General features: G+C 44.4%; 1 protein-coding gene across 3 annotated transcripts in view; it reads right to left on the reverse strand.

Annotated features, from left to right (window-relative positions):
- LOC149456143 (NACHT, LRR and PYD domains-containing protein 3-like) overlaps window positions 1-23,649 on the reverse strand; it is a 90,742-nt gene that overhangs the window by 62,234 nt on the left and 4,859 nt on the right. For 2 of the 3 annotated variants that reach the window (XM_089685384.1, XM_089685383.1), the window contains exons 2-5: window positions 13,587-13,654; window positions 12,266-12,568; window positions 10,046-10,084; window positions 7,789-9,520 (exon numbers count right to left, since the gene is read on the reverse strand). In XM_089685384.1, the coding sequence (XP_089541510.1) occupies window positions 7,789-9,520; window positions 10,046-10,084; window positions 12,266-12,568; window positions 13,587-13,623 (2,111 nt within the window). In that variant the 5' untranslated portion in view covers window positions 13,624-13,654. Of the gene's footprint in view, window positions 1-7,784; window positions 9,521-10,045; window positions 10,085-12,265; window positions 12,569-13,586; window positions 13,655-23,649 lie in introns of those variants that run through there. The other variant, XM_089685385.1, reaches the window with a different exon arrangement.

The following is a 23,649-nucleotide window of genomic DNA, read 5'->3' on the forward strand; positions in this document are numbered from 1 at the left end:
TGATCAGGATCTCACCGCATACTCAGATGTCGGATTGTAGTCACTGAGCGGGATCTCACCTCATACTCAGGTGTCGGATTGTAGTCACTGAGCGGGATCTCACCTCATACTCAGATGTCAGATTGTAGTCACCGAGCGAGATCTCACCACATACTCAGATGTCGGATTGTAGTCACCGAGCGAGATCTCACCGCATACTCAGATGTCGGATTGTAGTCACTGAGCGGGATCTCACCGCATACTCAGATGCCGGATTGTAGTCACTGAGCGGGATCTCACCTCATACTCAGATGATGGATTGTAGTCACCGAGCGGGATCTCACCGCATACTCAGATGTCGGATTGTAGTCACTGAGCGGGATCTCACCTCATACTCAGATGTCGGATTGTAATCACTGAGCGGGATCTCACCTCATACTCAGATGTCGGATTGTAGTCACTGAGCGGGATCTCACCGCATACTCAGATGTCGGATTGTAGTCACTGAGCGGGATCTCACCTCATACTCAGATGTCGGATTGTAGTCACTGAGCGGGATCTCACCTCATACTCAGATGTCGGATTGTAGTCACTGAGCGGGATCTCACCTCATACTCAGATGTCGGATTGTAGTCACTGAGCGGGATCTCACCTCATACTCAGATGCCGGATTGTAGTCACTGAGCGGGATCTCACCTCATATTCAGATGTCGGATTGTAGTCACCGAGCGGGATCTCACCGCATACTCAGATGTCGGATTGTAGTCACTGAGCGGGATCTCACCTCATACTCAGATGTCGGAAGATACCGCTCAGTGTTTGCGTTCGAAGGTCACGGTCAAACATCTTGTGGGTTCGGATGTTTGGCCACAAACCAAACAGGGGGGTGTTCATCCCATCACTACGCACCGTGCCAGTCTCACCGTCTCCTTCCGCACAACTAGATAATCAATCATGGAGGGTCGGCAACAAGGTGGAAATAAAACTGTAGAAACTATTCAAATGCAGAGTATAAAATGTTCCAGAAGACAAGCAGCACCAACGCGTTTCAGCCCAAAAAAAACCTTACTCATAGTTACTTGTATTGCTGCACACCTTTATATAGTGGTCTATCCCCCCTTCAGGGTCAGTCATTAACCTCTTCAAGCCGGCCTAACACAAATGTGGGGCCTCCCGGTGTTTGGGCCTAGACGCGAGCGGCTGCACATTTGCGTTCTATTAAAAAAGGACATATGTGCCGAGAGTGCGCACTCTGTGCACTCCCAGCACATATGTCCGGTACTCACGGAAAGGTCCCGATCTCCTCTTTTGATTGGGACCTTTCCCGATCATGTGACGTGTCGTCACGGCGGTCACATGACCCTAAACCCCGCCCTTCCTGTCCTGCCTCCCGGCTTCTGAAACTCTTAAAGGGCCGGGAGGCACCGGCGTGAAGGGGTTAAAGATAGCTTTCATCTGTTCCATCTAAGAGAGGGGAAAATCACAAATATACCGGCTGATGCCATGTATGATCAATTAGACCTCTATATTCCACATGCTCTCAACATGGGGGGGTGCTTTGGGGCAGGGGGGCTCCCCTAGAGCACCTTGTCCCCATGTTGATGGGGACAAGGGCCTCTTCCCCACAGCCCTGGCTTCTGGTTGTGGGGGTGGGGGGCTTATCGTAATCTGAAAGCCCTCTTTTAACAATGGGGCCCCAGATCCCGCCCCCTATGGGAATAAGTATGGGTTACATGGTACTCATTCACAAACAAAAGTCTAGTGTAATAAATGACAGGAGGCAGACAAGTCCTTTATTAAAAACAAAAATAAAAAAAAGTCCCCTCAAAGTAGATCCAACATCAATCACGATGCCCGCCACCACCGCTACCTGAAAAAAGAAAAAAAAAAGGCTCTGCTCTCGCTACTGGTTCATGACAGCTGGGTGGGGTGGGCCTGACAGTTCTTAAATATCTAATGGGAGGGGCCAACTGGTGACATTGACTGTGTAACCCCACCCCTTTGTGATGTCATCATCTGACCTATGGTCAGGTGCATTGCTTTGGCCAAGCACAATGTACTGTCAGAGTGCAGTGCATTGTGGAGCGAGGTGGGTGAACAGCTAACCCAACACCCTTACCATTCGTGTACTTGCTGATCGAATCGAACATCAAGCCCAACACTTGTCTCATACTGGACCTGATGAGGACTTGTCATTGGTGGCTTTAAGTGGTTTTTGAAACTTAAAGGAGGCCCTTGATATATATATATATATGTACTGTATATGCAGGATCTCCGGACTACCTACACAAGAGGTTCCATTCATCAACAAATTCTGGAAAATCCTGGAACACCACTTTGGTTTACATATACAATGCAGTCCAGACATTCCCATCTCCGCCCACTTCTGCAGACAATTGGTCCCTCCAATGTTGGGGTGATGATGTCACACCCCTGGAATTATTTCCCTCCCCCAGATCTCTGAACACTAAGCTTTTCCTCCATTAGTTGGACACACCAATTCCTGTCCACCAATGAATGACTGGCAGCTCACACCTGACCCGGCAGGAGGAGGGCAATAGGTTAGTTGGCACCACTGCTGAACACTGGACAACCTCTACGAGGTGCAGACACACTGGGGAGGTCATAGAATCTATTGATGGGACATAATATCCCAATACTGGGGGCTATGAAGTGAGATGGGAGGGATTGCAGTCATCATTCCCCTCCCCCACTCATCTCCCCCCATACAGGTTTAGGGGAACCCTCTATATGTGTCCTGATAATAACAAGACCCCCGCTATCATTCTTTCATGTTGGGGGTCTGTGCTGTATATTGGAAGATAGGAAAAGGGGGAATGAAGAGGGAACCTTCCGGCCGAGTTTCTCACCATTTCACAAGAGATCGACCTTTGGACAGATTTGTGATTTATTATCTCCACACAGCCTCGTCCTTTATACTGGATTTAATGGAGAGATTGGAGATTAGATGGTGTGTGTGCCCTAGAAATCATTGTCGGGGCGATTTATAGAAGGGCCCTGTGAATGGCTCAATATTCACACAAAAGTCACAAATCATCTCTGTGATGTGTGGAATCTGTGTGAAATGTTGCCTTTTATAGGGTGAATGTGACATTCCCTAACATTCCATTAGAAGAGAAAATCGCCCCAATTACATTCAACCTGAAGAGTTAAAGAAGATTTTATCTCCAGTCATAAGAAGAGAGTGAATCAGGAAAATACTGCATTAGGTAGCATGTGGGAAGCAACGACCGGTACCGGCAAAGGTGGAAGCGGTAGCATATTGGCCCACTCCCCGAACCAAGACCCAGGTCCTTGCCTTCCTAGGCACTGCGGGGTACTACCGTAAATTTATCCCCAACTACAGTGCCATTGCTAAACCCCTATCGGATCTGACCCAGAAGAATCTGCCCCAACAGGTTGTATGGTCCCCAGAGTGTGAAACGGCTTTCCAAAAGCTCAAAAATGATCTGATCCATGCTCTTGTTTTGGCTGCTCCTGACCCTTCCAAACGGTTTTGTGTTCACACAGATGCCTCCACCTTTGGATTGGGCGCTGTTCTGAGCCAAATCGGGGACGACGAGAATGACCATCCAGTGGCCTACCTAAGTAGAAAGTTGTTACCCCGGGAGGTGGCCTACGCTGCTGCATAGAAAAAGTGTCTTGCCTTGGTATGGGCCCTCAAGAAATTGCAGCCCTACCTGTACAGGTTCTCCTTCACCGTACTCACTAGAGATGAGCGAAGAAATGAAAAATTCGATTCGGCTGATTCGGCGAATTCCAGTATGAAATTCGATTCGATGCGAATTTCTTCGCTACGAAGATGACTTATAAAAAGGGTTTCTAGGCTTCAGAGAGCCTTTAAATTAGTGCAGAACACTGTACCTTTAATTTAAATGCCCTTGGAGATGAGGAAGGAGAAGGAGAAGGAGAAGGAGAAGGATGAGAAGAAGGAGAAGGAAAAGGATGAGAAGAAGGAGAAGGAGAAGGATGAGAAGAAGGAGAAGGAGAAGGATGAGAAGAAGGAGAAGGATGAGAAGAAGGAGAAGGAGAAGGAGAAGGAGAAGGAGAAGGAGAAGGATGAGAAGAAGGAGAAGGAGAAGGATGAGAAGAAAGAGAAGGAGAAGGATGAGAAGAAGGAGAAGGAGAAGGATGAGAAGAAGGAGAAGGAGAAGGATGAGAAGGAGAAGGAGAAGGATGAGAAGAAGGAGAAGGATGAGAAGAAGGAGAAGGATGAGAAGAAGGAGAAGGAGGAGAAGGAGAAGGATGAGAAGAAGGAGAAGGAGAAGGAGAAGGATGAGAAGAAGGAGAAGGATGAGAAGAAGGAGAAGGAGAAGGATGAGAAGAAGGAGAAGGATGAGAAGAAGGAGAAGGAGAAGGATGAGGAGAAGGATGAGAAGAAGGAGAAGGAGAAGGATGAGAAGAAGGAGAAGGATGAGAAGAAGGAGAAGGAGAAGGATGAGGAGAAGGATGAGAAGAAGGAGAAGGATGAGAAGAAGGAGAAGGAGAAGGATGAGAAGGAGAAGGAGAAGGATGAGAAGAAGGAGAAGGATGAGAAGATGGAGAAGGAGAAGGATGAGAAGAAGGAGAAGGAGAAGGATGAGAAGAAGGAGAAGGATGAGAAGAAGGAGAAGGAGAAGGATGAGGAGAAGGAGAAGGATGAGAAGAAGGAGAAGGATGAGAAGAAGGAGAAGGAGAAGGATGAGAAGAAGGAGAAGGATGAGAAGAAGGAGAAGGATGAGAAGAAGGAGAAGGAGAAGGATGAGAAGAAGGAGAAGGATGAGAAGAAGGAGAAGGAGAAGGATGAGAAGATGGAGAAGGAGAAGGATGAGAAGAAGGAGAAGGAGAAGGATGAGAAGAAGGAGAAGGATGAGAAGAAGGATGAGAAGAAGGAGAAGGATGAGAAGAAGGAGAAGGATGAGAAGAAGGAGAAGGATGAGAAGAAGGATGAGAAGAAGGATGAGAAGAAGGAGAAGGATGAGAAGAAGGACAGTTCTGTGACAGTTTCTGTCTATTTCTGACAGTTCTGGGACATTCCTTCCATACAGCAGTTGAAACATTGTATCTATTTGTTTCCATAAATGGATCCATTTATGGAAACAAATAGATACAATGTTTCAACCGCTGTATGGAAGGACAGTCCCAGAACTGTCATTAATAGTCTATTTCTGACAGTTCCATGACATTCCCTCCATACAGCGGTTGAAACAGCTGTATGGAGTGATTGTCCCAGAACTGTCATAAATAGTCTATTTCTGACAGTTCTGGGACATTCACTCCATACAGCGGTTGAAACATTGTATCTATTTTTTTCCATAAATGACATTCTGCAAATACACTTAGAGGAGCGCTGCAGATACACTTTTTGCCGGCTTGGAATTAATCTTATTTTCATCCTACTTCTTCTTCTTCATCCTCATCCTCATAAGAAGAAAAAGAAGAAGTAGGATGAAAATAAGAATAATTCCAAGCCGGCAAAAAGTGTATCTGCAGCGCTCCTCTAAGTGTATCTGCAGAATGTCATTTATGGAAAAAAATAGATACAATGTTTCAACCGCTGTATGGAGTGAATGTCCCAGAACTGTCATAAATAGTCTATTTCTGACAGTTCTGGGACATTCACTCCATACAGCTGTTTCAACCGCTGTATGGAGGGAATGTCATAGAACTGTCAGAAATAGACTATTAATGACAGTTCTGGGACATTCCTTCCATACAGCGGTTGAAACATTGTATCTATTTGTTTCCATAAATGGATCCATTTATGGAAACAAATAGATACAATGTTTCAACCGCTGCATGGAAGGACAGTCCCAGAACTGTCATTAATAGTCTATTTCTGACAGTTCCATGACATTCCCTCCATACAGCGGTTGAAACAGCTGTATGGAGTGAATGTCCCAGAACTGTCATAAATAGACTATTTCTGACAGTTCTGGGACATTCACTCCATACAGCTGTTTCAACCGCTGCATGGAAGGACAGTCCCAGAACTGTCATTAATAGTCTATTTCTGACAGTTCCATGACATTCCCTCCATACAGCGGTAGAAACAGCTGTATGGAGTGAATGTCCCAGAACTGTCAGAAATAGTCTATTTATGACAGTTCTGGGACATTCCCTCCATACAGCGGTTTCCGGCAAAAAGTGTATGTGCAGAGTTCCTCTATTCTGCAGATACACTTAGAGGAGCTCTGCAGATACACTTAGAGGAGCTCTGCACATACACTTTTTGCCGGCTTGGAATTATTCTTATTTTCATCCTACTTCTTCTTCTTCTTCATCCTCATCCTCTTCTTCTTCTTCTGAGGATGAGGATGAAGAAGAAGAAGAAGAAGTAGGATGAAAATAAGATTAATTCCAAGCCGGCAAAAAGTGTATGTGCAGAGCTCCTCTAAGTGTATCTGCAGAGCTCCTCTAAGTGTATCTGCAGAATAGAGGAACTCTGCACATACACTTTTTGCCGGCTTGCAATTATTCTTATTTTCATCCTACTTCTTCTTCTTCTTCTTCATCCTCTTCTTCTTCTTCTGAGGATGAGTATGAAGAAGAAGAAGAAGTAGGATGAAAATAAGATTAATTCCAAACAGGCAAAAAGTGTATCTGCAGAGCTCCTCTAAGTGTATCTGCAGAGCTCCTCTAAGTGTATCTGCAGAATAGAGGAACTCTGCACATACACTTTTTGCCGGCTTGGAATTATTCTTCTTTTCATCCTACTTCTTCTTCTTCTTCTTCATCCTCATCCTCAGAAGAAGAGGATGAGGATGAAGAAGAAGAAGAAGAAGAAGAAGTAGGATGAAAAGAAGAATAATTCCATGCCGGCAAAAAGTGTATGTGCAGAGTTCCTCTATTTCTGACAGTTCTCTCACAGCTTCTTCACATGTACAGTGGTTGAAACATCTGTATCCTAAATGGAAACTAATAGATACAATGTTTCAACCGCTAAACATGTGTTCCTTCTGTCAGAGAACTGTCAGAAATAGCGGAGCTCACTGCAGGGACACTTTTGCCGGCTGATCGGGAAATCTTCGATTCGCGCACCCGAAGTAGGCAAAATTTCGGTTTCGACGCGAATCGAATATTTCCTGAAATTCGACTCGAATTCCGGTTCGCCTGGTTCGATTCGCTCATCTCTAGTACTCACCAATCACAACCCTCTGGTATGTCTAAACCGGGTCTCTGGGGACAATGGTCGTCTGCTGCAGTGGAGCTTGGCCCTCCAACCCTATAACTTTACCATCCAGTACCGACCAGGGAAACAAAACGCCAACGCGGATGGGTTGTCCCGGCAAGCCGAGTTGGAGAAGTAAACCTCTGAACTTACCAGCCCCAAGTGGACCCGTTTAAAGGTCTCGCTGGGTCTGGAGGGTGTTACGCAAAGTGGGAGCCTTGTGAGAAACAGTCCCTTTGTGATCACATTTTGCCCTTTCTGTTCTGGTTTTCTCCCTTTGATAAGTGGTCTTCCCGTTCTCCCCTTTGTAAAGCTGTATATGTTTAGCAGCTGGTATATAGACAGGCATTCTACACTGTTTGTTTAGGGAAATGGGGACTTGTAGTCTTTCACTTCTCTAGAGTTCATACTGTATTGTTGTGTTGTAGGGTTTTGTTGTGGGTGGGGAAAACCCCATGCCAGGCTGTCTGGTGGGGGTGGGGGTGAAGCTGTATATACTGAGCTGTGTTCAATAAAGATTTATTTATTCACCCTACACAAAGTTTCGACTCGTGGTTTGTCTGATAATCACCGTTATGCTGTATGCAGGTTCCTGCCCATTCTCTACATTCAGTTAGGATATCCTCACACTCACTTACCTGACCTCCTGACACCTGTGTAGGAATGGAGACAGGATTTTCTGGCACTCCGGATCCACAGTGAGCCACACAAAAAATAAAGACTGAACAGTTTCTCTCTTCATAGCCTTCAAGCAATAGCTCAGCTCCTTGGAATAATGACTTCTCATCCACAAGTAATCAGTATGTGAGTCCCGCAGCTTCAGACTTGAACAACCAGACATGACGCTCCTAATGAAGTCCTCATCCTGAGTCTCATACAGACAGAAGATAGTCCGAGTATAGAGATCCCGATCAATGTCCTTCATGACCCATTCTATCATGGCAGGTCTGGCTTGGAGTGAGATGTTGATTCCTGTGATCTCTGAGAATGTCTTCACCTGATCTTCATTTAGGAGACCAAACAGGAATTGTACAGCTAATGCTAAATGTGGGGAATCTGAACTGAAGCCATGGAGTGATTCCCCTTCACAGATCTCCGGGAGGAAAGTACCTTCCATAGACCCAGACCCATCATCCAGCCCATAATACAGAGCAGCAAGGAACTCCTGTACACTCAGGTGGATGAAGCTGTAGCAGGTCTGGGTGCGGATGTCCCAATGAAAGATGTTCTCATTCAGAAATACAGACTCCACCTCAGACAGAGAAAGTCCATGTCTTTCTAGATCTTTCTTCTCAAATAAGATTTGTTGCTGCAGAACTCCCTGATTGGCCAGAGCACACAGCTTCTTCAGACAGGTTTGTTTCCTGCGTACAGACTGCTTCTTGCTGTGATGGGTTATTAGAACCTCCAGGTAGAGAAGGTAAATTGAAGTTGTCGTTTTACACTGAATTACACCCAAATTTTTTCCTATTTCTTGTTTCATTACAGTGCAGACAATCCAGCATGTGATGGGGACGGCACACATGGTGTACAGAACTTCATTGTCTTTTATTATACTGAGAACCTTGTCTGCATCTTCCTTATTTCCAAAGAATTGATGGACATATTCTTCTTGATCGTCCCTTGTAAATCCCTGGATTTCTACATTGCGAGGATCATCAATGAATGTGTTAAGTTTCTCCATGGCCAGTGACCTTGTGGTGATGATCAGAGAAGAATGTGGGAGAACCTGTCTCCTGAGCAATCTTTGGAGAATTATTTCTTTGTGGTTTTCTTTTAAAATATTGTGACAAACCTCAGATTTCTCCTCCAGAGTCCAACTCAGCTCATCAAAGCCATCAAATAGGAAGAGAAGTTTTTCTTGACTTCCAGGATCTTCTAGAAGAGACACCAGGTCATCTGAACTCTCTAGTCCACAGGCTCTGGATAAAAGTCCCTCAAGGCTTATGTTTCCAGGGATGGTGTTGATTTCTCTACAGCTCAGATAAAACAGAAAGTCAAACTTGTCTTGGTAGAGATTCCCAGAGGCCCAGTCCAGCATGATCTTCTTGGAGGTCATTGTTTTACCAATCCCAGCAGGTCCTTCTAACACCACAATCTTAGGGATACAACCAACTTCATCAGGGTCAAAGAGGGCCTGGATTGTGATTGGGGAGGTTCCAGCAGAACATCTTTTCTCCATGGTCTTTAGATGTCTTCTGCCTGAACTCCTTAGTTCTTGTTCTTTTCTCTCTTTTTTCTGGGGTCCTTTTCTCATTGGTAACTTGATGTATCTTTTCTGTAGATGAACAGTCTCCCCCCTATAAGAATTATATTCTTTAATCTTCTGGAATGCCTCTTTCATAGACACTTTATGTTTCTTTTTGAAGTCTTTATGAGAGAAAGGGAAATATTTTATTCCTCATACACACATGAAATAGTATTTATACAACAGAGTTGGAAATATTATATTCTAACTATAAATCCAAAGAGTGGAACCCTAAAAGAAGATATCTCATGAAATACAGGAGGATTGTGGAAGCATCCAAACTATGGACACGCCATCCAAACCAGAGGAGCAAAGAGAAACCATGAAGGGTCCCCCTGACCACTGGGGCCCTTTCTATTGGCCTTGGGGCCCTTTCCTTTGGTCCTGGGGCATTTTCCACTAACTCCCATCACGAGGCCATTTATAAGCCCCGGTTCACACTGCTGCCACTTATCATTGACTTATGACACAAAGTCACATGACAAATCAAAACACATTTATTTCAGTGGGTGCCATCCAAATCAATGTGACTCAAGCTGCTAGTACAACCTTTGTGACCCTGGTAGTTCCACCACTGATCCAGACTACAACAGAACAAACTGTTCCTCCAGAAGAGATTCCATATGAAAAGTTGATGTCCTACTAACCTGATAATCTGTTGTGTGTCATCTTCTTCTTCAGTTTGGCTGGAAATAAGATGAGGGAAGTGATTAGTCCTGACAAACCTCTGAAATGTATAAAATAATTACTAAGAGAGTTATTAGTGTAGCAGATCCTCCCCGACACCATCATCCCACCAACCCTCTGTAGATGGGAGTCTCTCCTCCTATTTCTCCATGCAGGTGATGGGGAGTGTCCATGTCTGCCTGGTAACATCTCAGCACATTGCAGTGACATGTGACCATGGTGGGGGGACCAGAACCCCCAATTCTCTATGCAGGTTTTACAAGCACACACCTAGAATCTGGAGCTGTGACTCCTCTTTCTGATGGAGGTTCAGGTGGATGCATTGGGCACAAGGCTCAGAACATCGAGCAACAGTCAAGAGGGTCTCCCCATAATACAACTATAAATATGGAGGGTCTGTATAATAGGCAAGTGGCTGCAATTGTATTGCTCTGCTCAGCATGTTGAGTGATGTCATTGTGTTATGGGGACTGACTGCCAGCATCCTGGAGAATTGTTACTCTGTGTCCCTTTCAGAATGTTCCTGAACTCCGTAGTCTTTTCCTTCATCCACAACTTTGATACCCAAATGTATTTTATTCTGTAAACTCCCTCAGGAAAGATTGTTTAACCCCTTAATGACTGAGGGTAAAACAAATGTTAATGCCTGAACACAAATATGCCATCTTGATCTGTGTTAGTACATCTGTACATATCAATACCACTACATTGTGTATCCAGGTGGATCAGGACAAACTGGGCTTCATTTGTTGGGAAACGGTGACAGGCATCTCCTGATTGTTTATTATCAAAGGAGCTTCAAACAGCATGGTATCTTTGGAAACTTCATGGACCTGATGAAGTCACGTGATGCGTGATGTAACACGTCGGACGGAAGCATGGTGACGTCACTTCCGGTTGCAGCCGTGATCGCCACCAACTTCGTTTTCAAAAATACCATGCTGTTTGTGGCCGTTTTCATCCCTTTTCCCTTGTGAGTGTATTTTTTTTTTAAATGAACATTACTGCACTATGAGGATTCCCTCTCTCTTCTTCACTTATGTATGACATCTGCTATATGCTTCTCGGTGATGCTGAGCTCCCAATCACCAGGGAGGATTACTGCTGTTTTTCACCTATGTGATGTGGGTCAGTTTATGAGGTGAGTGTGCATGCCTGGTGATGGTGGATACCACACAGCGCAGTAAAGGAGAAGAGTCACAGTTTTCTGCTATTCACCTGATGGACTGTCTTTTTGCACTGTTTTGATATATCTATCCATCTTTTTTTTTTCACTGTTTATTATTGGTCCCATATTCTATATTACCTGTGTTGAGGTTTTTATATGTGGACCCCATTCACATTAGATGTTTAGTGGTATATACACTGACACTATTTATGTATTTATTATTCATTGCTTGAGGATTTATATTTATTTATATATTATTATTATGAATATTTGTTAGCACATCACTATTTTTATATGTATTCTTTTTAGCGATGGAACACTTTTTGGGTGCGTGCTGCTTCTTTATATTTTTTTGAACATTGGTGTTCTTTAGGTTTTTATTTGGTTTTGTTTGGCAGCGCATAAGACTTCTACCATTAATGTATTATAAATTGTGTCTTGTATGTATACAATGTATGATATAATGGATCTTGTATGTAAACAATGTATGATATGATGGATCTTGTATGTATACAAAGTATTATATAATATATCCTGTATGTATACAATGTATTATATAATAGATCCTGTATGTATACAATGTTTGATATAATGTGTCCTGTATGTATAAAATGTTTCTTTCTCTCCATTCATAAATAAAACACAGGGGCGGGCTGCACAATGACTGATCACTTTGTTTGCCGATCAGAGACTATCACAGTGATCAGGTGACTGGGAAGTGGAAGTCTCGGGCCCCGATCATTAGTACAATACCCGGGGCCAATACCTTGATGAGATCCTAGTCTCTGTGCAGCACTCCCAGCACAAAGAGAGGTACACAGATATGGGGCCCCCAGCATAAAGACCCACTTCTGTGAGGTCCCATATGTGCGCACTGTCAGCAGGAAGGGGTTCATCCATTTGGAAGCTCCTGACTGGTTGCTGGCTTTCCCTGGATGACATTCCTAGTTCTTCCTCTCACAGATATTGATCAGGAATTGGTAGGAAATGGTCATTATAGATGGGAACTCACCATTCTGGGCTCTCCTCTCCTGGAGGTCATTTGCGGGTCCCATCAGACCGATCAGTGTAAAGACTTCAATAGTGACATCCAAAGCCTCTTCTTCTTCATATGTGTCTATCAGGATGTTCTTGGTGGAGATCCAGTCAGCATTTTCTAGTCTTCCTCGGGGGATGGGAGGTTTATCTTTACAGGAGAAATCAGATAATTTGTCCCTAAATCTCTTGAAGTCACATCCTTTCAGATCCTCCAGAGAATATATGAGAAGATCCCCGGGGGTTCGTTTCCTCTTTCCTCCAATGTCAGGAGCCGACCCTACAGAGAGGACAATCAGCAACCATAAACATTCATCCTGATTGGATGATTTCTGACACATGACAGTTGATAAGTCTGTACTGGCAGCTGGTAATGCTATAAAGAGGATATAGAAGAGGAAGGAAATCCCCCCCAAAATGTATATATGTACATTATCCTATGGAGGGATTGGCTTCCCTGTGATAATGTCACATGACCTCTTCCAGGAGGGTGTGTTACCTCCCAGATGGATGAATATTGAATGCATTTATAAAAAATAAATCACCTTCATGGATAATCCCTATAATATGTCAAATATGTTTATTTCCTTTCATCATCAGCTCCATCTAGTAGCCATAATGTCATATCTTACTAGTTGAGGTATTTAAAGAAAAATACTCTTTATGGCCACTAGATGGAGCTGATGATCATAGGAAGTAAACCTATTAGACACATTACGGGGATTATTAGTGATGGCTGTGCAAATGACACAAACTCATAATACATATTTTATATATAGACCTCCAAATGTACAGTATATGTAGGGACGACCGTTTTAAACATCACGTTTATTGATTGTTTGATAGTAAGCTAAAAAAAACCCTATAATCCTGTAAAAAATGTTACCCCCCTACAAAAGATGTGCCTGATAGCTGTGAACTAAGAACGATTACCCCCAAATCTCCCAGCAGTATGTGTCATCTACCACGGGGCTGTGTCCTGCTTAGGATTATAGACAAAGGATCCCTCCGACCACTGCACAGCTAACCATACAATTAGGGGTCATCCAGTCATTATGGATCACCTAGCCATCTCAGAAGATCATTTCCATCAATGATAAATAAAATTTGAAGACACGGAAATGTGATTGTGGAATTGATGGAATCTCCTGAACTCTTCTAATGGGAGGACTGACCAGATGTCTACAGGAAATGTTCAGACTACAGAGACATAAGATGTCCTATCATCTAATTCCAATCTCTGGAGATGTGAGATGGAGGAAACCATTGGAAAGGATTGTCAGGATCAGCAGTCATACCTTGTGAGGAGGAGGATGAGGAGGAAGAGGTCGCCATGACATCAGGAGATGACCCGAGATGACATCACCTGGAAGGAGCACAAACAATCATAAACTCATTTGTGGTGCGATGAACAGAACTAATAAGAAAGATTTTGTTCTCTTATGTGAATAATGATTGGCCACCTGGTTGCCCAATCAGAGAAGATCTGCATTGGATGGACTTCTGTCATTTACAACCCATAACTCTGACAGTCAATCAGACCTGGCATTCATCTGATTGTATAAATTGTGGCCATAAACAGGGTAAAATTCCTGTGTGACCCCAATATACCAGACTCATACTTTTAGGTGTCACCTCCACAAATCTGTGCCATATATAGCAAAGTGGATCCAAGTAGATTCTTCAGGAAGGTTGGTATTTATTGATTGTAAAAACAGGTTAAGACATCATCATCATGTTTCTTGGCACTACAGTGGCCACTTTGTCAGCAAAAGGTGTACAGTACATGACACGGTCCCCCTTCCCTCGCTCCCTCTCTTCTCTACAATTCCCCATTGCATGTCCCTGAGCCCGCACGTAGCCCACATAAAGTGGTGTGCTGGGTGTCAGGGAGCTGCTTCCTGTGGCGAGTCTCACAGCTCTCCTCAGCCTGGCTGGACAACTACATTGAACTATCACCATAGGAGGAGCAGCTTCCCCCACTGCCCAGCAAATGGGTGACATCAACAAAGGCCAGTACACCCCGGGTAGTCTACAGAGTTCACCCACTTGTCCCTTCCTAACCTGAGCAGAGGCAGGGCCACCTGCAAGCAGTCCTGATCGATGGACAAAATACCAAGGGTTTACGAGACACCGGGGCCTTACTCACCCATGTGGTAAAACCGGAAGCCATCGCACCAGGCCCTGGGTTCTCCATTGAACTAGCAGGTGGTGCCAGGCAGCAAATTCCCAGAGCTTCAGCATGTCTCAGCTATGGATTTGGGATAAAGTGCAGCCATATTAAAGTTATGAGCAGGCTCCCCACAGATGTCCTGCTTGGAAATGATCTAGGGGAGCTGCAGTGCCAGTATGTCGGGGCTGTGACCAGGAACCAAGCCAGTCGAGGCCTTCCAGCTGAAGAGGCCCATCCAGAACTCTCTCGCACCTTGGATCCAGTGTGTTATCCCAACCCTGATCTAAATATTACTCCGATCTGGCACTGGGAAAACTTTAAAGGGGAACTGGACTCCGACCCCACTCTGAGCAGATGTAGGGCCCAGGCAGATGCCGGACCAGTAGGGAAGTGTGGGGAACAATTCCTTTGGGAACAAGGACTACTGTGCCGCCTGAAAGACTCAAGACGCCCAGGCCAGCTTCAAAATGCAACTAAACAGCTGATAGTTCCCCAACTGTTTAGGTTCCAAATCACCCACGACATTGCCTTAGCTGGCCACCTGGGGAAGAGGAGAACAGAAAAAAGACTGACCCTAGCATTTTACTGTCTGGGCATCTCCCAGTCTGTTGCTAACTTCTACCGGACCTGTGATGTGTTTCAAAGGAAAGGGTGCCCAGGGGATCACCCCAGAACTCCGCTCCGTCCCCTACCCATCAACGAGGAGTCCTTTCAGAAAGTGGCAGTAGATATCATTGGCCCTCTGGCCCACCCCAGTAAGTCAGGGAAAAGGTATATCCTCACTATAGTGGACTATGTGACCCCCTACCTGGAAGCTGTAACCCTGTCTAGCATTTTGGCACCCAACGTAGCAGAAGCCCTGGTCACCGTTTTTCCCGCATGAGATTCCCCAGAGAGATCCTAACTGATCAAGGAACCCAGTTTATGTCAGATGTAACACAATCCCTGTGGCGTACCTGTGGGGTATGGGCCATCAGGACCACCCCATACCACCCCCAGACAAACAGCCTCTGTGAACACTTTAATGGGACCTTAAAAGGTATGCTGAAATCCTTTGTCAACAGTGAGACAGACTGGGAAAAACTCCTCCCCCATCTTCTGTTTGCATACCGGGAAGTGCCACAGGAGTCCACAGGGTTCTCCCCCTTTGAAATCCTATACAAGCAAAAAGTCTGAGGTCCCCTGACCTTACTGCGGGAGCACTGGGAAGGGAAGGTGGAACATACATGCACTCCAGTCATATCAAATGTACTGGAACTGCGAGAGCTGCTAACCAGACTTTCTGCCGTAGCCCACAGACACCTCAAAGCGGCTCAGACATGGCAGAAGGTGTGGTACGACCACAGGGCCCCTGGACGGGAGTTCACAGAAGGCCAACAAGTTCTCAAGATAGTCCCCCCACCCCCAGAGCAAGCTACAGCACACCTGAGAAGGACCTTATAAGATCCTCCGCACAATTGATGAGACTAGTTATGTGATTAGCCTGGACGATCATGACTGGCAGCAGTCCACAGTCCATGTAAACATGCTTAAAGAATACCATGACAAGACCCTGACCATACTGGCAATCTGCCCCGCACCCACAGGGGAGGCTGATGAGGGAACCCTACCCGACCTGCTGCAAGCCACCAAAACCACCCACTCCCTTGACCAGATTTCCACTGGGGCCAGGCTAAGCTTCCAGCAAACAAGTCAGATGCGGCCCGTACTAGAGGACCAGGCTGTCGCATTCTCTGCAGCCCCAGGATGTGCTGATATATACCTTCACCATGTAGAGTCCTACAGACAAAAACCTATCCAGCAGGCCCCCTACCGAGTCCCCGAGTCTGTGAAAATGGTCATCAGAGCAGAGCACACAGAAATGCTCAAGCTGGGCATCAGGTCCTCTCGCAGCCCCTGGGCTTCCTCAATGGTGCTAGTGCCTAAAAAGGATGGGAGCACCCGATTTTGCATAGAGTACAGGTGACTAAATGACTACACTGCTAGCGACACCTACCCCATGCCACGCATAGACGAACTACTGGACCAATACATCAGCACCCTGTACCTCAGTAAGGGCTCCTGGCAAATTGCCCTTACTGGGGAGGGCATAGAATGCTCCACCTGCATTAACCCTTTCAGACTGTTCAAATTCCTGGTGATGCCCTTCGGGATGAAAAATGCACCCGCCACCTTTCAGCGAGTCGTAGACCAGCTGTTAGAGAGATACCAGGGATTTGCTTGTGCATACTTAGATGACATAGCCATCTTTAGAGACACTTGGGAGGAACACCTACTGCATGTAGGGACCATCTTGGACCACATATGTGGAGCAGGGTTGACAATAAGACCAGATAAATGTCAGCTGGGAATGGCTGAAGTGCAGTACCTAGGCCACAGAGTAGGGGGAGGGAAACTGAAAACAGAACCTGCAAAAGTCCAAGCCATCCATGACTGGCCTACCCCTCAGACCAAAAAAACAAGTAATGTCTTTCCTGGGCACTGCAATTTACAGGTGCAAATTTTTTCCCAATTTCAGCACTGTGGCAAAGTCCCTGACCATTCTAGGGCAGTTTTTCCGGGTAAGGTCGGTGAACTGGACCCCGGACTGTGACTCTACTTTCCATGAGCTCAAATCCGCTCTTGCAAGCAACCCTGTTCTGGCTGCCCTTGACTACAACAGACGTTTTCTGGTGCAAACCGATTCTTCCACCTAAGGCCTTGGGGCTGTCCTTAGCCAAGTAAACGAGGCTGGAGAGGAACACCCTATTGCTTTCATCAGCCGGAAACTTCTGGACAGGGAGGTCGCCTATGTCACCATTGAAAAAGAATCTGGCCATAGTCTGGGCCTTAAAAAAACTTCAACCCTACCTGTATGGCTGAGAATTCACCATCCTCAAAGATCACAACCCACTCACATGGCTGAATAGAGTGTCCAGGGATAACGGGCGCCTCCTGAGATGGAGCCTCACCCTCCAACTTCACCATCCAGTGCCAATACGAAAATGCAGATGGGCTATTCTGGCAACAGGACCCTCAGTAGGTGAGCTTACCCCCCACAAGTGCCTCCAAGGAGATCTGCCGAGGTCCCCTTGTCAGCACTTGTAAAATAAAAGGGGAGGGGCTGTCATTGTCCCCCCTCCCTCTCTCCCCCCTTCCACATTGCATGTCCCTGCTTCCGCACATAGCCCACATAAAGTGGTGTGCTGGGCGCAAGGGAGCTACCTCCTGCGGCAAGTCTCACACCTCTCCTCAGCCTGACGCCAAAGAGTCTGCCGCCACACTGTGCCTACATGTGGATTCTTCGTTATAAACTAATTTGGGTTATTTTTTTTACTAATAAGATAATCTAATAAATATTGGCCAAGATTTATGAAGAAAGAATATTTATTTGCACAATTTTATAAGAAAAACAATTTTTTTCAAAATTTTTGGACTTTTTCTTTTATATAGCAACAAAAAAAAAATTCCAGTGGTGAATAAATACCACCAAAATAAAGTCTGTTTCAAAAAAATGCTAAAACATTCATATGGGTACAGTGTTGCATGACCGCACAATTGTCATTCAAAGTATATAGCACTGAAAATTGGCCTGGGCAGGAAGGGGAAGTGTCCAGACTTGAATGGGTTAACCACTTGCCCTCCTGAGGCTTTACCCCCCTTCCTGACCAGGCCATTTTTTGCTGTTCGGCACTGCGCTATTTCAACTGGTAATTGCACGGTCATACACTGCTGTACCCAACCACAATTTATGTCCTTTTTTCACACAAATAGAGCTTTCTTTTGGTGGTATTTGATCACCTCTGCAGTTTTTATTTTTTATGCTACATTTGGAAAAAAAAAATATTTTTCACTTTTGGTTGTAAAATATATCCAATAAACTCAAAGTAATAAATTAAGGCTAAAATGTATTCTAAATGTCTTTTGTGAAAAAAAATCTCAATGTAAATTAATTGGTTTGTGTGAAAGTTATAGCATCTACACACTATGGTATAGATAATGGAATCTACACAGCTTTTACTTTCTGACTGCTCATCACATTTTTTGAGGTGCTAAAATGCCGGGCAGTAGGCGGGAGGTGGAGACCAGGGAGCTAGCAAGTAGGAGGTCTTGTGAGGATCGAAGATTACAGGTTGGGTAATATCATTTATCACTCATATCACTTCCCCACTACCTATCACAGTTTCAGAGGCTCTAAAATGCCAGGATTGTACACCCCCCCCCCATCACCCCTTTTTGGAAAGTACACACCCCAAAGAATTTGGTAAGAGGAAAAAAGAAAAGATACATTTTTTGTTTTCTTTTTTCATTTTCCAAAAACGTGACAACAAATGAGATCTGAAAAAATACTCACCATGCCTCTTCGCAAATACCTTGGAGTGTGTACTTTCCAAAACGAGGTAATTTGGAGGGGGGAGGGGGGCTTCTACTATCCTAGAATTTCAGAGCCATCATTAGAATTATCCCACACATCACCCATTCTTGAAGACCAAGCTTTTTCTGACACTTTTTGTTCACATGAAAAAAATGTTTTTTTGCTAGAAAATTACTTTGAACCTCCAAACATTATATATTTGTAAAGCAGAGGCCCTAGAGGATAAAAGGGCGGGTGTCAAAATTTTTTAAGTCACACAGTATTTGCGCAGCGATTTTTCAAACGCAAATCTTTTGGGGAAAATACACTTTTTAGTATTTTAATGAATAAAAACACAATATATTGCCCAATTGTTTGATAAGATATAAAAGATGTTGTTATGCCAAATAAATAGATATCAAACATGACATGCTTTAAAACTGCTCATGCCCCTGCAATGGTGACAAAGTACATACATTTTTATTATTGATAGGCAACATTTTAAATGCCTTTACAGGTCACCAATGTATATTTACACAGGAGGTCTAGTGCTAGAATTACTGCCCTCGATCTGATGTTTGCGGCGATACCTCACATGCATGGTGAAACCGCTGTTTACATACCTGCATGAGGTCAAAGCTTGTGCATGCAGGTGCGCACACGCAGAGGGGCAAGGGTGCTTTTTTTCATTATTTTGATTTTTTTAAATTTTTACAATGTCTCCTTCATTTTTTTTTGGATCACTTTTAATGCTATTACATGGAATATGAATATCCCCTATAACTTCAATGGGCATTGTCAGATATTCTTTTTTGAGAAATCTGGGTTCTATCAGACTCTAGATATCTCCTCTGCCCGTACATTATCTAGTCAAACCAAGATCGGTGTGATCAGATGCTTTCCAAATTTACAAATGGCGCTTTTTATATCTTAGACTAAAAAGATGATTGGAGCCATTCTGGTCTCTGATCAGCTCTATGGTCAGCCAGTGGAACGGCCGGCTGCATTCCTGGATTTCCCTGTGGGACAGGAGAGCCCAAGAAAACTGTGGAAGGCGGCAGTAGGGGGAGATGTCCCTTCCTGCTGCTTGTAAAAACAATTCAGCAGCTAATTGGCCACTAGGATTGCTTTTAAACAATACCAGGATGATGTCTGCAGCTGCAGCCACCATCCCGGTAAAACCACTCAAAGTCCAGAGACAGACCAGTACATTGCTGGTCCATGTTGGACATACAGTTGTGTCCAAAATTATTCAACCCCCAATGCTGTAAAGGGGTTTAGGGACTATAGTGTACATTTGGAATTGTATTCAGAATCAAATCCTACAAGGACGTTGTAACTACCCAAATGCAACTAAAATGACATCAATTGTTTATGTAATACAGTAGTAAATGGTTCTTATGTGGTTTCTTCATTGCCACAATTATTCAACCCCTTAAAGACTACCACTCTGAAGAACAGAGGTTCATACAGGTGCTTTCCATCAGGTATTGAAAACACCTGTGGATGTCACCGAGCAGCAATCAAGCATAATAAGCACCAATTAGGCAGCTTTAAAATGACTGTGATACTCAGCTCCTTCTAGACATTTACTGGTGTGGTTACAAACATGGTGAAGGCAAGAGAATGGTCCAGGAAGACAAGAGAAGAGGTGATTTCTCTTCACAGGAAGGGCAATGGCTATAAGAAGATTGCAAAGATGTTAAACATACCAAGAGACACCTTAGGAAGCATCATTCGCAAATTCAAGGCAAAGGGCACTGTTGAAACGCTACCTGGTCGTGGCAGAAAGAAGATGCTGACTTCGACTGCTGTGCGCTACCTGAAGCGTAGAGTGGAGAGAAGTCCCCGTGTGACTGCTGAGGAACTGAGAAAAGATTTGTCAGATGTGGGTACAGAAGTTTCAGCCCAGACAATAAGACGCACACTGCGTAATGAAGGCCTCCGTGCCAGAACTCCCAGGCGTACCCCCTTGCTGTCTCCAAAGAATAAGAAGAGTCGACTGCAGTATGCCAAAAGCCATGTGGACAAACCACAAAAGTTGTGGGATAGTGTTCTGTGGACTGATGAAACAAAATTAGAACTGTTTGGGCCCATGGATCAACGCTATGTTTGGAGGAGGAAGAACAAGGCCTATGATGAAAAGAACACCTTGCCTACTGTGAAGCATGGTGGAGGGTCAATCATGCTTTGGGGCTGTTTTGCTTCTGCAGGTACAGGGAAGCTTCAGCGTGTGCAAGGTACCATGAATTCTCTTCAGTACCAGGAGATATTGGATGGAAACGTGATGCAGTCCGTCACACACCTGAGGCTTGGGAGACGTTGGACCTTTCAACAGGACAATGATCCCAAGCATACCTCCAAGTCCACTAGAGCATGGTTGCAGAGGAAAGGCTGGAACATTTTGGAGTGGCCATCGCAGTCACCAGACTTAAATCCGATTGAGAACCTCTGGTGGGACTTAAAGAAAGCAGTTGCAGTGCGCAAGCCTAAGAATGTGACTGAACTGGAGGCCTTTGCCCATGAAGAATGGGCGAAGATACCCGTAGATCGCTGCAAGACACTTGTGTCAAGCTATGCTTCACGTTTAAAAGCTGTTATAACTGTAAAAGGATGCTGTACTAAGTACTAAGATTGAATGTCACTTGGGGGTTGAATAAAACTGATAATGCTGTGAGCACAGAAAAGACATTTGTGGTTATTTCATTATAACTGTTATGTTATATTTGTCTGACCTACAAGTGCCTCTTTAATGTAAATGTAAGCAAGATGACTGAATGATCAAAAGCAATGTCAAACTGGCCAAAACACTCAATTTCAGTGGGGGTTGAATAATTTTGGACACAACTGTATATGTAACAGCAGAGAACACGGGCATATGATGAATCGGCTTTGTGGACCAATATGGTCACCATAATGTAATGCCCATGTTGAGAGTTCGGCCCAAAGGAGTTTCAAATTCAGAAGCCGTGATAGGTTTTCACACAAGTTGTCTGGCAAGAGCGGAATTTGGGTGGGTGGCCATGTATAAATTGTATATTATATTGTATGTGTGTATAAATTGCCTTGGCCCACAATCAATTGGTACAAGTCTTCTGTGAAAAACAGCGGAGGGGTTAAACTCTAGTGCTGGCAGTTAACGGGGCCGATCCTGCTAACTCTGCGTTTTTGGGGACAGTATACAAAGGAGGCACTAGTATAGTTCTGTATGTGATCAATATATTGATCTGTACAAACACTATACTAGTAGTGGCAGTGATCAGTGACCTGAAGCGTGAGTGCGACAGTGTGCGGGCAATCTAATGCTAGCTGACTCTGGCTGGGAGGGATGCTAACTGACCCTGACATCACTCGATGTAATAATTTGATGTCACTAGTGGCAGGAATACAGTGATCAGTGAAACATTCTATATACTGAATATACGCTAGGTATCAAGCTGCTTGCATAAACGTGAAACCTCTTACCCTCTGAATAAATATGTAAACAGAAATGCAGCGCTAAACAACAATGATAAGTAATAAAGTGAGATACGGGGGCAGGCCTGGTGGCGCTATATGTGATACAATAAAGAGTGGTTTGTCCCAAAATTGATGTATTGGTATAGTGAAGTTATATAATAAAAATCAAATGAAAAAGTGACTTGAGTGATTATTGGTAAAAATACATAAAGTCCAGTGACAATGTAATCCGTGTTGGCGAATTCCATGACTGGGAGCTGATAATGTGATTAGACTGCGGATGAAAAGCAGAGGACAGGTAACTGTTACCCCTAAAGCTGAACAAAAGCTTTTCCAAAATGTTGATGTAAACTGTACTCCTCTGTCAGATACCACATCATCAGGAATTCCATGTAATTTAAAAACATCTCGAACCATAAACTCTGCAGGTTGTTCAGCAGAAGGTACCCCCTTAACAGGTATGAAATGAGCCATTTTAGTAAGGCGGTCGACGACTACCAAGATAGTAGTCATTTCTTTTGAGGGAGATAATTTGACAACAAAGTCCATAGAAACTGACCCCCAAGGTCTTGATGGAACAGGAAGTGGCTGGAGCAACCCCAAAGGAGAAGCTTGGGGTGTCTTATGACGTAAGCATGTCAGACAAGAGGCCACGTAGCGTTTGATATCCTTCATATAACTAGGCCACCAGAAGGAACGTGACAGAAGGTCATCTGTTTTTGAAATCCCAAAATGTCCCGCCAGTTTGGAATCATGAACTAATTTGAGGACTTCCACCCGAGCAGACTCCGATACATAGAGACGATGTGCTAGAGTCCAAAAGCCATTCTTGTACTCAAGGTTAATGTCCCTAGGAGGATCACTGAGAAGTGGGTCATTCTCATACCCCTCTTTGGGAAGACTGAAGAATGTCTTTGCACTTGTGGCCCCTAGGAAGTTCTTTTGAGTTAGGATTGAACATTCGGAATTTCCCTCCTGGGGAGGCTCAGACAGCATCCTTGAAAAGGCATCAGCCTTACCACTCCTTGATCCAGGTCTATATGATATAATAAAATTGAATTTGGAAAAGAATAAAGAACAGCGTGCTTGTCTAGAAGACAATCTCTTGGCCGCGTGAATGAATTCCAGATTTTTATGGTCAGTGAGAACAGTTACAGGATGATTATCCCTTTATAGCAGATGCCTCCATTCAGAAAAGGCTTCCTTAATTGCCAGTAGCTCTTTATTCCCAATGTCGTAATTCCTTTCGGCTGAGGACATCAAATGAGAAGAGTAGGCACAAGGATGAAGCTGCATTTTTTCAATCACTTCGCTGAGACAGGATAGCTCCAATGGCAGAGTCAGAAGCATCCACTTCCATTATATTACAAAGATCCCAAGATGGCGTCCAGAGCGG

The sequence above is a fragment of the Staurois parvus genome, unplaced genomic scaffold, assembly GCF_062004578.1.
Source record: "Staurois parvus isolate SC_StPar_1 unplaced genomic scaffold, SC_StPar_1.0 ptg000374l, whole genome shotgun sequence".
Taxonomy (NCBI): Eukaryota; Metazoa; Chordata; class Amphibia; order Anura; family Ranidae; genus Staurois; species Staurois parvus.